The sequence below is a fragment of the Ptychodera flava genome, chromosome 5 (genome assembly GCF_041260155.1).
Source record: "Ptychodera flava strain L36383 chromosome 5, AS_Pfla_20210202, whole genome shotgun sequence".
NCBI lineage: Eukaryota > Metazoa > Hemichordata > Enteropneusta > Ptychoderidae > Ptychodera > Ptychodera flava.
The window spans coordinates 29457686-29472280 of NC_091932.1; the positions used below are offsets into that span (position 1 = coordinate 29457686).

Here is a 14595-nt window from a genome sequence, read left to right on the forward strand (position 1 = left end):
TTACATCGGACATGGGCTGTCTCTGTGTGTTGCTTTGGACACCTTGTTGTATCGTACGGTGTGTGTTAACTTCGCGAAGTTTTATAGCGCCCGAAATAGCTTATACCAAAAAAATAAACTATTCAAAACGGACAGCAGCGTCACCTGACTTAATATGCGGTATCATGACTTGTAAAACGCTATCAATACCGAGCGAAGTGAGTACAACGAACAGCATGTCTTTAAATATTCGAACTGAGATCGTCCGACAATAGTCAAACTGAGTGTATGGGGACGACCTTGCAGTGGGACCGGGCCGGGTTCGTTGCTGGCCGCAGTCTGTGTACATACCCAAGCCATAGTATTCACATGGTGTCGCCGTTGCTCTCGATCATGACAGAAAAAGTGTCAAAATTTTGAAAGCTGAGATGCAGGGGAACCAGAGGATCTCAGGCCCTGAAAGCTCGGTTGTGTACACACAGACAATGAGGAGCTTACGACCCGACATGACTTTGTAAAACGGATTCGTGATTGGCTAATTCTGATGATATGTTCTCATGAATAATTAATTAACCCTCATTCATACTTCCGCAGTTTCCCGGCGTAATCTGCCAGAGCTTGATTTTTGCGTAGGTCAGCGGAGCGGAAATTATTGCTCTGGCTTGCGAGAATGTATCACTTAGGAGAAAGAGGATTAAAATGACTTAGTCTTGATGTATATACCCAGTACACTAAACACTGACAAAGTGCACAATCCTGTAAGAAACAGTAAAGAAACCCCAATAAAATGGCATTTTGTCCAGTGAAAGGGAGAGGGCTATAGTGTAACCTGTGAAAGAAATCACATGTCTTTAGTGTTATTATGATTATTATTGACAAAATGAAAATCTTGACAAAGTTTTACAATTACGGTAATTTGACTTGACAAAATTTATGCTAATAATAATAATAATAATGATTTGAATATATATATGTAAGCAAATAACAAGTGTAACTTGGTAAGAAATAAAATACAGCAAAACCTGTGTTATCTCAACTTTGCCTAAATAGAACAGTCAAACTTTAGAGGTTTTCAAGTCCATTGCCTAACAGCACAATGACAAATATTCTTAAATATCATTTCAAAAAAATTCCAGTCCAAGTGGAGGTAGACAGGTTTTGCTATATATGGAAAATATTTAAAAAACTACAGGGCTCTAAAATGAGAAAGTGCTGATGAAGAATTAAAAAAAATACTGGTCAACTGTTCCATGAATGGCATAAAATAACATCTGATTCCAAAACATAGTGTCAATGACACTGTCATTCAAATCTAAACTAGGCCATTCCCAGTGACTAGAATACATCAAGGCTGTCAAATAAGTAGTTCTGAAGAATAAATTCTTTGACTCAAAACTGAAAAAATTGCTTCAGTGACACTTGGCTCACATTTGGTTTGTAATGGAAGGCCAGAGTGAGTATATTTAAAGTTAACACCTGAGAACATGCATACCAAGTTTCAAAGCAATCAGATGAGCAATTTCAGAGAAAATGATCTTTATCACCAAAAATTAAAAAAATTACCCAAAAATACAAATATAAGAAAATTCACCAAAATTTGAATACATTCAAATAAGGTTGCCTCTAGGTACATGTATACCAAGTTTCAAAGCAATCAGAACGGTTAATTCAGAGAAAATGAATTTTTGACCAATTTACTGGATTTTCCCTTTAGAACTTCATTAGATATTTTTTACACTGACATATTCATTTGAACAAATTCACATCTCCACCCATGGGTGTACATGTACACCAAATACTAAGATGGTAGGTGCTGCAGTTTTGCATATTTAGATGTGGATTGACACACATTGCACACACTTACAGACATACAGACACGCCAAACATTTAAGCTCTCTGGTATATATGCATAAAATAAAAACCAAATGTAGGCACAAAACCTGCCAAAGAAATACAAATATGCAAATCTCACTAAAATCTGTAAACAAGTAACCTTGCAGCCGATAGAGCTCCACTGTATTGTGTAGAGACTTAACTATTTGTGACATATGTTCTAACGAAGGTGGCAATCTTTCACAGCCTTTGATATGTTTGAAGGTGAAGAAAGACATGGGACTCAATAGGATGAAAGGCCAAGAACCTCTGCTCAGGCTGAATGGCAGGAAAGATAACACTTTCCTGGCTGACCTTGACTTTAAATCATCCCTAAGAACATTTATACCAAATATCAAAGCTATAAGACAAGCAGTTTTAGAAAAACAAAGTTTGTGACAAAAATTGCAAAAATTGCCCTAAAAATAAAAAATTGCAGATTTCAGCATAATATCAAGATAAACACTAGGAACCTCTACACAAAATATCAAAGCTATCAGACAAGTACTTTATGAAAAGCAATTTTTCTGATAAACATTGCACCCGAAATACAAAATTACAGATTTCATAATTTTGATACACATTACATTAAGATAACCTTTGGTGCCTGTATAATATCAAGGCTATCAGATAAGCACTTGTGAGAAAAAAACCCCAAAATGGCTAAAATTACCCATAAAATACAAATTGTAGATTTCATAACACAAATTCAATATATTGTACATATTTTGATCATCCCTATGAACCCTGTATGAACAGAATCAAATCAAAAATCAAAAGTGATTTTGTTAAACGAAATTTTTGACCTTGAACAAAAATAGCAAAAGTAGACTCAAAAATACAAATTTGCATATTTCATCACAATTTGATCAAATATATATTTCAAATATTAAAGTAATCACACTGGCTGTTTTGAAGAGGAAGCTTGGAATGTAAAAACTTCACAAACACCAGACGACAGACAATGCCATACATCCACCTAAAATATAAGCTTTGCATCACTAAAAGCGAAGCCAAAAACCTGAGGTCACCCCAAGGAATCTAGATGCCAAGTTTCAAACTAATCAGAGAAGCTGATTAATAGAAAAAGGATTTTTGGACCAGAAACTGGAAAACTGTCCTCCAAAAAAACAAGTATACAAATTTCAATAACTATAATTAACAATGAAAAAATGTGTAAATAAATTCTAAAGCAACTGCATAACCTCTTGCATTCCTAGAAAGCTACAAAACAAAGCTTAAACTAATCTAACAAGTTGCATATAAAAAAAAAATACTTGAAACAAATAGTGAGAAAATTTAACAAACAATGTACATGTAAATGTACATGTACATTTGTGAATTTCATCACCATTGCAGACTCAATACAATAATTTCATTGTTGCTATAAATCAAATGTCCTCACTTCTACTGAATTTGTTTAATTAGTTAAGAAATTAAGAAATTATGCAAAAAATCACAAAATTTACAAAAAAGTGTCTTAGATTGGTGGAAAAAAATCAGTCCTACTACAACCATTGCAGTTACGAGTGGAGTTTGGGAACATGTCTAGACCATAGCAGATGCGGGGAGCAAAGAATTAGGAAATTCAACCGGTCTTAAGGAATACCTGTGTTTCAGTGATAAACATATCGCCTTCTTCAGGGTAAATAAGATAAAAGAAATCCTTTATCAGTGTTTACCCTGAAGAAGGCAACTTGTGTGTCACCAAAATGCAAAAACTTGCTGATACAAATGTGACCAACATTTGCATTGAAGCAGATGAAGTCATTGCTTAGATGATCTAACAAAGCAAATGTGATTGCTCTTGGACAACATTTTCAAAGAAATACTGTTTGAAAGACAATTGAGCAAAAAGTCAGAGTACTTGCAAAAGTTAAAATATCTATTTTCATGCTAATTTAACAAACACCTACTAATAGCATCCCTACAAAGCTAAAAGCTATACTTGAGAGCTGTCAGATAAACACTACGTGAGAAAATGCTTTTATGAGAAAGTAGCAAATTTACCAAAACATTTTTTTAAATATTCGAAGTGGACAATTTCAATGAAGATTTCTGAAGAAAGTTGAGCAATATAAAGAAATGCTAACACATGTACATGTACAAATTTTTTGTACACTTTCACATTAACAGTTGATAAGGGCTCCCAAGGAAGCTGCACATTGACTTTGGAAGCTGTAAGACATATCAGACAAGAAGCTGTCAAACCAACACATCAGACAAGAGGCTGTTTGAAAACACTAAAAAAATCAGATAAAAAATTGCATATGCAAGGTATTTGTCCTTAGATAATATCATAAATCAGTCATAGTCAGTGGCTTGTAGTCCAAATATCACATGGTGAATGTCATCTGAGCAGTTTTAGTGAAGACTGAATATTAATTTGAGGACAGACAAAATGAATGAGTCAGCTTATCTGATCAGCTTCCCATCTATGACAGCAAAGCAAAAAATAGTTAAAAATGAAAAGTTTTCTTAATACTCGGCATACATACAAAGTCCTACTTTTGAGAAGACATTGTCTTGCTATGACCAAATTACACATTTCCTATAATAGCAAGGCCTAACTTGTCTGAACCTACCCCGGATTGTATTTTTGTCTTTAGATGTGAGCCAAAAGTATTCTAAAAACTGACATGCACTCTTTACAGCTCGAGCATAGTCAAAGTTACACAGGAAATGCACTCCCATATAAGAAAGGAGTGCAAGAACAAGATCATTGCTTTCAACATTGCAAAAGATTATTCCTTCAAGGAAAATAACAAACTGCTCAACCTTCTCCTCATGCACCAAAACACCCCACGAGGTAGTCTGCCATCTTTTCCTCCTTTCACAGAAAGTTTTCCAGCATCCTATGGTAAAAAAATATGTAACTAATATAAGACAATGTTCTTTATATAACTCTGAAAGGCTTTGTTCTTAAATTTGTACAGCATGTGAACAAGGAGTTAAACCACTACTGTGGTGACAGAAGCTTACTCAAAAGTGACAAAGAGCATAATGAACATGACACAATATTATCAAGTTATCATATTATGTTGAATTACTGAGAGATATCATACTTACATCAACAATGGTTACAATCTTCTCCAGTGCACTTTGACCTCCAAAGGTGATCTCCAACACTCTGATCACTGCCAATGTTCTGATCCCTATAGGATAAATGCCAAAAATATTATGCATTATGTGTCTTATCAGTAAAATAAAGTCTTTTTATACACTCATTCTAGGGCAAACCTGTTAAGTCTAGCATATTGCATGTCATTCCATTTTAAATTTCAGGTGCATTTGACTCAAAATTGCATTTAAATGTAAAACAATATAAGGCAATAGAGAGTCAATGATTCATTGACTTAACAACTATGTACCACAGCACAATATTCTACCCTACTCAATACTGTACTACTCAATAACAAAGCAAACATGGATAGATTTATTGCGATGCCAACCTTTCCAACTTTAAAAACATAGGGCCAAAGTCCCTGAAGCTACTATACACATGGATACAAAATTAAGTATTTCCTGACTATGAAATCATCTCACTAAGGTCATCCTAGAGACCTGTAAACCAAATATTTAAGCTGTCTGACCAGCGGTTTTGAAAAAACAAGTGACCCAACAGTCGACAGAGGTCTGCTGTGTTATGTAGAGAATAACTTTTTGTGACACATGTATTGATGTAGAAGGTGGATATCTTTGATAGCTCATTTCAGGATGGCCTGACCAAAAATGGCAAAATGAGCTGCAAAAATACAAAATTGAAGATTTCATCATAATTTCAATACATGGGTTCTCAAGATATTTGAGCGGACGGACACCTCACAAACGGACATACATACATACATATATACAGACTGACGCCAGACGGATACCCATCCCAATAACTTCTATAGACTATAGTCTATAGTAGCTAAAACACAGACCTTGGAGTAGTGTCTATTCATTTATGTGTACACTGTTTAAGAAACTCACAGGAATAGCAATTTACGTGTCATTGCTTTGCTGTTTATCATATTATGCCCGTTTTTCATGCTTGTAATACCTGGTAAAAAGATTTACCTTTGACATTAATGTTTTGTAACAAGCCATACGTGATGAGACTGTCTTCAATTGCTTTCCAATCAGCCTGAAGCTCATCTCTGGTGACTTGTGGTGAATTTGGATTTTGCTGGATGATGTATATCGTATCCTCTACAATCTGTACAGAGAAAAGAGGTTAGATCTTGACATACATAGTATGCACCTCTTGCTCAGGTATTTGGACTCTGAAACATTCGCTAGTTCATCACTAATGAGCAATCACGGTGATATTCATGGAGCAAAGCATGGAGCATGAAAATAGATATTTTAACTTTTGCAAGTACTCTGACTTTTTGCTCAATTGTCTTTCAAAAGAATGATGGCTTTTTTGAAGGTTAACAGTATGTAAAATGTTTACCAAGCTTGCCATGGAGACCCTGGCATGAAGGACTGTTGTTAGTAAAGGTGAATAGTGAAATTACAAAATTGCAGATTTCATCATAATTTCAATAAATATCATTAAGGTGATCTGTAGAAACGTGTATACAAATTGCAAAGCTATCAGATGAGTAGTTTTGGAAATACACATTTTTTGACCAAAAATGGCAAAAATTGCCACAAAAATACAAAATTACAAATTTCATCAGAAATTCAATATATATTACTTAGTTCATCTATAGAAACCTGTATACCGAATTTCAAAACTATCAGACCAGTACTTTTTGAGAAATACATTTTTGACCAAAATGGCAAAAATTGCCTTAAAAATGCAAATTTGCATATTTCTGCACAATTTGAACAAATCTGAAATAGATCATCCCTAGGGACATATGTACCAAATATCAAAGCTATCTGACTGGTAGTTTTGAAGAAGAAGATTTTTAAAGATTTTTTTACCAAAAATGACAAAAATTGCCTTAAAAATACAAATATGCAAATTTCACCACGATTTGAACAAATCTGACTGAAGTCACCCTAAGTAAACTGCATATCAAATTTCAAAGCAATCCGACAAGCGGTTTCAGAGAAGATTTTTTTACAAAAAACACCAAAAAATGCCCCAAAAATACAAATATGCAAATTTCACCACGATTTGAACAAACTGAAGTGAGGTCACCCCAAGTGAAGTGCATATAAAATTTCAAAGCAATTGGACTTGAGAAAGCAATTGTTGACGGACGACGACGGAGACGACGACGACGGACGACGACGGAAAATCAACCTATTTGATAAGCTCCGCGTCGCTGACAGCGGAGCTAAAAACTTGTATCCCATAGTTATCCCTATATACCAAAAATCAGACCTCTAGCTCTATTGGCTTGCCCAGAATTAGATATGTGCATAATTAATAAGGTACAGGATATGGCACCATACGGTCTCCCATCATACCAAATGTGAAGGGTGTAGCACTTGTGGTTATTGAGTTATGGCCATATATGTATATTTGGGTTCAAAGGTCAGCCAGGTCACATAATATTTTGTCAAAAAAAATTGTATCTCATAGTTATCCCTATATACCGAAAATAAGACTTCCAGCTCTATTGACTGGCCCAAAATTAGATACATGCATAATTAATGAGGTACAGGATGCGTCATCATTAGGTGTCCCATCATACCAAATATGAAGAGTGTAGCCCTTGTGATTACTGAGTTATGAAGAAATATCTATATTTGATTTCAAAGGTAATTGAGGTCACGTGACATTTTGTCAAAAAAATTGTATCCCATAGTTATCCCTATATACCAAAAATCAGACCTCCAGCTCTATTGGCTGGCCCAAAATTAGTTAATTAATGAGGTACAGGTTGTGGCGTCATAAGGTGTTACTGAGTTATGGACATATATGTATATTTGGGGTCAAAGGTCATCAAGGTCACGTGATATTTTGTTAAAAAAAAATTGTATCCCATAGTTATCCCTAATACCAAAAATCAGAACTATAGCTCTATTATTAAGCCCAGAATTAGGTATGTGCATAATTAACACAGGAAGTGGCTGGTCATGTGACATTTTGTCGAAAAACTTTGCTCCCATAGTTTTCTCTATGTACCATAAACACATTGAAGTTGATAGCCAGTTAGAGTGAAATCCGATCAAGCTGCAAAACTTAATTAGCCAAGGTATTGTGTATCAGCGATTTTTACGACATCAACAGCTGGGCTTGATGTGGTCTTGTTTATATCTTTAATCAGCTACACCTCTCAGTTACACATCACACCAGGGCCACTCCACTGTACGCCAGACAGAGAAACATAAACAAATCACTACACTTTGCAATGTCATGTATCTTTTTTATTCGTGATGAACAAATGAGCTTGAAAGTTCAGGAAGGTTTGAAACTTTCGCTTGTCCATCTCAGTGAATCTACATATTAAACAATTTTGGGAATTCCTGACAATTGGACACAATGATAAGTTATCTGTTGCTTACAACGGTCTAATCATTGCAATCCTAGTTCTTACAGATGAATCGAATCATGAAATACTGTGAGGGAACATTCTCATCACAGTATACCTCAAAAACAGAACGAAAGAGAAAGTACTAGAGCTGTTACAACTTTAAAAATACCTTAAAGCTAAAAATAGTGACAACATCAATGTTGGCTCCCATATATTTATCAAAACAAGTCAACAATTTGTATGAAACATACATATACAGACAGACTGACATACACAGACTGGCACAGAGTGATGATATTGACCCCAAGTGTGCCTTGGCCCATGGAGAGTAGCAAAGATATAACAAACAGCTGAAAGTAATGATAAAATAGTCAAGTATAGGCCTATACAGGCACTGAGAGTGAATATGTTACAGCAATTTGATTAGTTTCTTTCCCTTTTCTACTTCTGTGATAATCTTTAAGACAATCAATCTGCAAGGCAGTTTATGTATTGACAAATACGTTATCTTTTACAAGCACACAGCAAACTGTTCTTGATTTTTTCATTTACAATATTTGACATAGACTGAAATACATAACATGCAACCAATGTTTACACTTTGCCCATACACCAGATACATGGAGAAATTTCAACATACAATCATCAACTCAGAAACCCTACATGGAAAAGTAAACATTGTTTTCTTCCAGAACAGCTGGTGCATCCACATCTGGAACAACTTACAAACTTAACCAATTACACAAGGATGATGACACAAGAGATAAAGTTAAACTGTGGTGAACTTGACTATTCCTTTCGAATCCTTACCTAACTTGACATCTTAAACTAAAATACACTGCATGGTTAATTGCGCACAAACATCGGGTGGACCATTTGATAAGGGACGGTGTCTGGAAGATCGATGAGGTACATTATCTTTTTTATCCAATCCATTGTACATTCTTTTTTCCCCACTCTCCCATCTTTTCTTTTTGTCAAACCTTCTCTGGCTGAATTTTTTATTGGCATTTGTTTGGAATTTTTTCAAAATCTGCCAGGATTTTTTTACTGCATTTCAACACCAAATACAGTTTACCATATCAAATGCTTACTAAATCACCACATTATATACTCTTAGTTCCAGTAGGTATAAAATTACCAAAAAAAATCTTAAAAATACAAAATGAAAGATATCCCAGTAACACTGACAGTTTCGCAAAGTTGCCCCAAAAATTCAAAATTCCGGATTTCAACTTAATTTCAATATATCTTATTAACAAAACCCTAAGAACTGGTTTACTAAATATCAAAGCAATCAGACTGGTAAATTTTGAGAAACAAATTTTTTTACCAAAAACGAAAAAAATTGCCCCCAAAATACAAAATTGCAGATTTCATCCTAATTTTAAATATGTCTAATTAACATAAACCCTAGAAACCTGTACACTAGATATCAAAGCTACCAGATCAGAAGTTTTAGGAGAAAATTTTTTTGACCAAAAAAAGGCAAAAATTGCCCCAAAAATAAAATAAAATTGCCAGTTTCAACATACCTTCAATACATTATATTGAGATTAATCTTAGATACCTGTATACCAAATATCAAAGCTATCAAATCAGTAGTTTTTGGATAAAAAAATTTTTTATCAAAAATTGGGAAAATTGCCCCAAAATTACAAATATGACAATATCAATACAATTTGTACAAGCATGACTGAGGTCATCCTGAGAAACATGAATATCAAGTTTCATAGCAATCAGACAAGCGATTTCAGAGAACAAGATTTTTTGACTAAAAAAGGAAAAAATATCCTAAAAACATAAACATGCAAATTTCATCCCAATTTTTGCACACATAATTTAGAATACCTAAAGAAATCTGCGTACCAAGTTTCAACCAAATCTGACCAATGCTTACTGAGTTTTGGCCATTTGCAGGATTTTTCCTTTTTTCCCCTCATTTGCATATTTTTGGCACTGACATGTTCATTTGAACAAATTCACATCTCCACCCTAGGTGCACCTGTACACCAAATACTAGGACAGTAGGTGCTACGGTTTAGGAGTTTTTGATGTGGACGGACATACATACATACATACATACATACATACATACATACATACATACATACGTACATACATACATACATACAGACGACATTTTTCCACCTTATAAGAATACCTCCCATTTGCATATATACATATGCATATATGGGAGCTAAAAATGTCCAAGAAAAAATAGTGAAAAATTTGTCTAAATGGTATAAATGAAATGAGCTACAAGTAATAGAACACATCATAATCATGTTTGCAAGTGTTTCAGTGAAAAGGATGCCTTGTAACAAACTGTCTTTTTTTACGTTTTATTAGAATCGTTATGTTGAAAAGGTTCTTGCAGTGCACCATTGAGTCCAATCAGGAACTCCACGAATTATACATTTACAAATGTATTTTGAACATGTAAGTTTATATGATGCTGGTCTAGCCGGTCAATTCCCAAAGCTACCTGAACTTTCACGCTCACTTGTTCATCACAAATAAAATGAAAGATACATGACATTGCAAAGTGTGGTGATTGTTTATGTTTCTCTGTCTGACATTCATGGAGTGGCCCTGGTGTGATGTGTAACTGAGAGCATGTAGCTGATTAAAGATGTAAACAAGACCACATCAAGCCCTGCTGTGTTAATGTTGTAAAATCGCAGATACACATCTACGGAAGCTAGTTGGCCAAATCTTGACAGAAGGAAGTCTTGACAGAAGGAAGTAAAAGTTGACGCCGCCATTTCTAGTTTTCAATTCTAATAGCACCTCAGTATATAAAACTGAGGAGCTAAAAAATGCTGATTTAATCATAATTTCGAAATTTAATACATTACATTCAGTGTATCTGTAGGAACCTGTATACCAAATATCAAAGCTATCAGACCCATACTTTTTGAGGAATACAAGTTTTGACCAAATATGACAAAAAATGCCCCAAAATTGTAAATTTCATCATAATGTGAATATATCACATTTTGCTCATCCCTTTAAACCTGTATACCAAATATCACAGCTGACAGACGAGCAATTTTGGTGAAACAATCGTTTTGACCAAAAATGACAAAAGTTGCCTTAAAAATAAAAATTTGCATATTTCTCCACCATTTGAATAAATCTGAAATAGATCATCCCTACGGACCTATGTAGCAAATATCAAAGCTATCTGACCAGTGAGTTTGAGGAAGATTTTCAAACCCAAAATGATAAAAATTGCCTTAAAATTAAAATATGCAAATTTCACTACGATTTGAACAACTTATTTGAACAAGGTTATCACAAATAAACTGCATATAAATTTCAAAGCAATCAGAATTGTAGTTGCAAGGAGAAAGCGCTTGTTGAGGGATGATGGACGGACATATGGACAGCGACAGAAAATCAGCCTGTTTGATAAGCTCATGACAGCGGAGCTAATTAGGCAAATGTGAACATCACAAAGTTTACAAAATTCTCTGTATGATATAGATTTTGATATTTCAAATATAAAGTTTGATTATTTGCATATAAATTTTATGATCAACTTGGATTAAACACAAAATAGGTTAGTTTAGCATGATCAATTATGATAACTGTTACAGTATACTGTAAATATTGGATTTAGATAGGGTGGCCTATCATCTCCGAGAAGATTATTCATTTGATAGAAGACACTCACAGAATACACAGTATAATACATTGCTATGGTGAGAAAGGAATTAAACCTTACCCTTTCTCTATGAACTGCAAAATGGCCCTTCGGCCTAAAGGTTATTGACGTCATTCCATTGTAAGGAAAGAAAATCAGGCCCATCAATCTTTTGATCTGCAAAAGAAAATAAAATTAGGCCAGGAAGAAAAAATAAATTGTTTATCGGAATCACCGCTACTATTTTGGCATATTTGGATTTTTTTTTTTTTGATCGCGGCAAATTCTTACTTCCGCATTACAAATATTTTTAGTACTGCCGCTGGTGGCGCCCTACACTGTGTCGGGTTTTCGCGGGCACTGGATTTTGAATGAGACTTCATACGTGTTCGGACTTTAAGTTGATCGCCAACACGTTGTTGTGACGTCTGAATTTGGCGAATCACGACGCAAAGTGGGTCGATTTGGCCAGAAATTTGCTCGTTTTGTAAAGGTTAGTACATGTCACATCATGAGTATTAATTTGATCGCCAACATTCGACGTGATGGCCAACAGTTAGTTCCAGAGACGCTATTCAGTGTTTGTCCCGATTTGTTCAACAAGATCGTAACAGCAGATATAGATGGACGGTGCATCCGATTGAATGAAAATTGCATCGAAGGTATAAAAATTTACGGCAATGACAAAACACATGGTTGCGTCGATGTTAAAGTACAATCTGAATGATGACTATATAACTTCACTCCGATCACAGTACAGTGTTGTTAGACCATTGTGTAAAATGTGTATATATAGACAGTGGTAAAGAGGCCAAAACATGGGGCCAAAGTAAAATGAAAAAACTCAGATGCTAGGTCCCACCAGGACAATATTAAAGGACAATACTGAATTGTTGAATTTCAGTGATTTGCTGTACATTTCAGTTTTATTCTGAGAGAATGTTGAAATGCTCAGAATATGCTGTGCAAACACTAACTGTGAATGTAGGTCCTATGTTATTGTTGGGAAATATAGTATTGAATTCAGTTACCAGTATCAGTGTTTCTTGTCTGAGATATTTCTGGTAAAAAGGGAAACAATTATCTTGCCTTGTCTGCATCTGTGCAAAAATGCCAGAGAACCGCGTTTACCTACCTTCGTCCTGAAAAAAAAATAAAAAAAAAAAAAAAATTTCGCTCGCCGCTCCTGGGACTTGGTCCAAAAAATCCGATGAACAAGATTTTTTTTTCCTCGGCATTAGTAACAAGTTTAATTTGCTTTATCATGTTGACCAACAAGATTGAACACATGAAGTCTGAGACACTGAACCTTATGACTACGTTGGCAGTAATTTAATCAATTTTGGCGGGAAAGTAAGACGGACAAATGACTTTCTTACGAGACTGAATTAGAATGAAGTGTAAACAACGGACATCTGTGTGAGGAGCAGATGAGAGGGTTTCATATGTTCAACCATAACATTTCTCAGCACTGTCCCAGCTCTGCATTACTGACCGCAGAGCTGAAATTGTTGAGGAATAATCACCTTCTAAGTTTTTACGCTGCGCAGAAAATTTCCTGCCGTGAAAATAGTAAAACGTATAGTATAGCAATGACGTTTAAAATCAAACACACGGCACACCATTTATGCGAACCCAATCGTAACTTGATACCACAAGCGCTGCGAAAAAGAATTTTGGCGGGTAAATCCCTTCTAGTTGAAGTTTAGCCGAGGTTGAATTTGATTTTTGTTTGCCTTCTACCAACATAAACATATACCTACACGATAATTTTTGGCAAAATGAATTAGTATCTCATAAAACATGACTTATCTTCTCTCCGTCTGTCTTACTGTGGTGGTGAAATGATGTATGAATTCCTTCACAGAATTACCTTAGTCAAGGCCTCCTGCTACACAATGTCGATGGATATGTAAAACGGTGACATGAAATGTGTATAACAGCAGATTCAAAGACGTTTAAGATCATGTTGTAGTCCCAATTAAGTTCAGCTGCAAGTTGCCCATGCCTTGACGATAAAATGATGAAACACCCAACATTTAAGGAAACAAGAGTGAGAACACTGTAAATAAGACCGTGGGGCCTTATGTCATGGAGGTCGGACGATCGTGACTTACCGTTGAGAATTTTCAAGACTGTCTGTGGGAAACGGTTGTCCTTTAGTCTTTAGATGCAGCTGAAGCTCTTCCTGTGACATGTTAGCGACAGGCGGGCTGTTTGGTCCAGAGTTGGCCATTGTCTTCGCCGTATACCGGGTACAAAGGGCGGGCGGATAATTTTGAAGAACACAGTTACTGTCCTGCGTCCCACTGTTGAGGCATCCGCAAGTGAAATAACAAGTGAAAGGCGCACGGTTCATCGCACTTGTACTTTATCATGTTTATGAGAGCGGATGCAGGGTCAAAGGTTATGAGACGCTCCCACACATGGCCGATCAAAAATATAAAGTATCATCATTACCCCTATTTTTTCTCCATCTTATTCACACCTGAACGTTGACACTCATTATCGTAAATATGAACATTTTCTCATGATGATTTCAGGGGTAAAAGTATCAAACAGTGGAAAGCAAACTGGGCTACGTATTGACCTCTTACCCTCTTTACATATTCGTGCCTCCGCCCCCTCCGTCCCATGGCAATATTGAACGAAGGTCGAGAAACTTGAAAG

General features: G+C 35.4%; 1 protein-coding gene across 1 annotated transcript; it reads right to left on the minus strand.

Moving 5' to 3' along the window:
• Positions 1-4400: 4400 nt before the first annotated feature.
• LOC139132575 (uncharacterized) lies at positions 4401-14233 on the minus strand. The gene is made up of 5 exons (XM_070698869.1): positions 14043-14233; positions 12007-12102; positions 5914-6052; positions 4921-5006; positions 4401-4706 (listed from the first exon to the last, which is right to left on the minus strand). The coding sequence occupies exons 2-5, from the start codon at positions 12088-12090 to the stop codon at positions 4596-4598; spliced, it is 420 nt and encodes a 139-aa protein (XP_070554970.1). The 5' UTR covers positions 12091-12102; positions 14043-14233; the 3' UTR covers positions 4401-4595.
• Between the last annotated feature and the right edge of the window lie 362 nt (positions 14234-14595).

Coding starts and splice junctions, on each gene's coding strand:
- LOC139132575 (XM_070698869.1), bottom strand. CDS start 12,090: ATGGGCCTGATTTTCTTTCCTTACAATGGAATGACGTCAATAACCTTT. Junction 6,053..12,006: donor TTGCAGTTCATAGAGAAAGG/GTAAGGTTTAAT, acceptor TTCTCTGTACAG/ATTGTAGAGGATACGATATA. Junction 4,707..4,920: donor AGATTGTAACCATTGTTGAT/GTAAGTATGATA, acceptor TTTTTACCATAG/GATGCTGGAAAACTTTCTGT.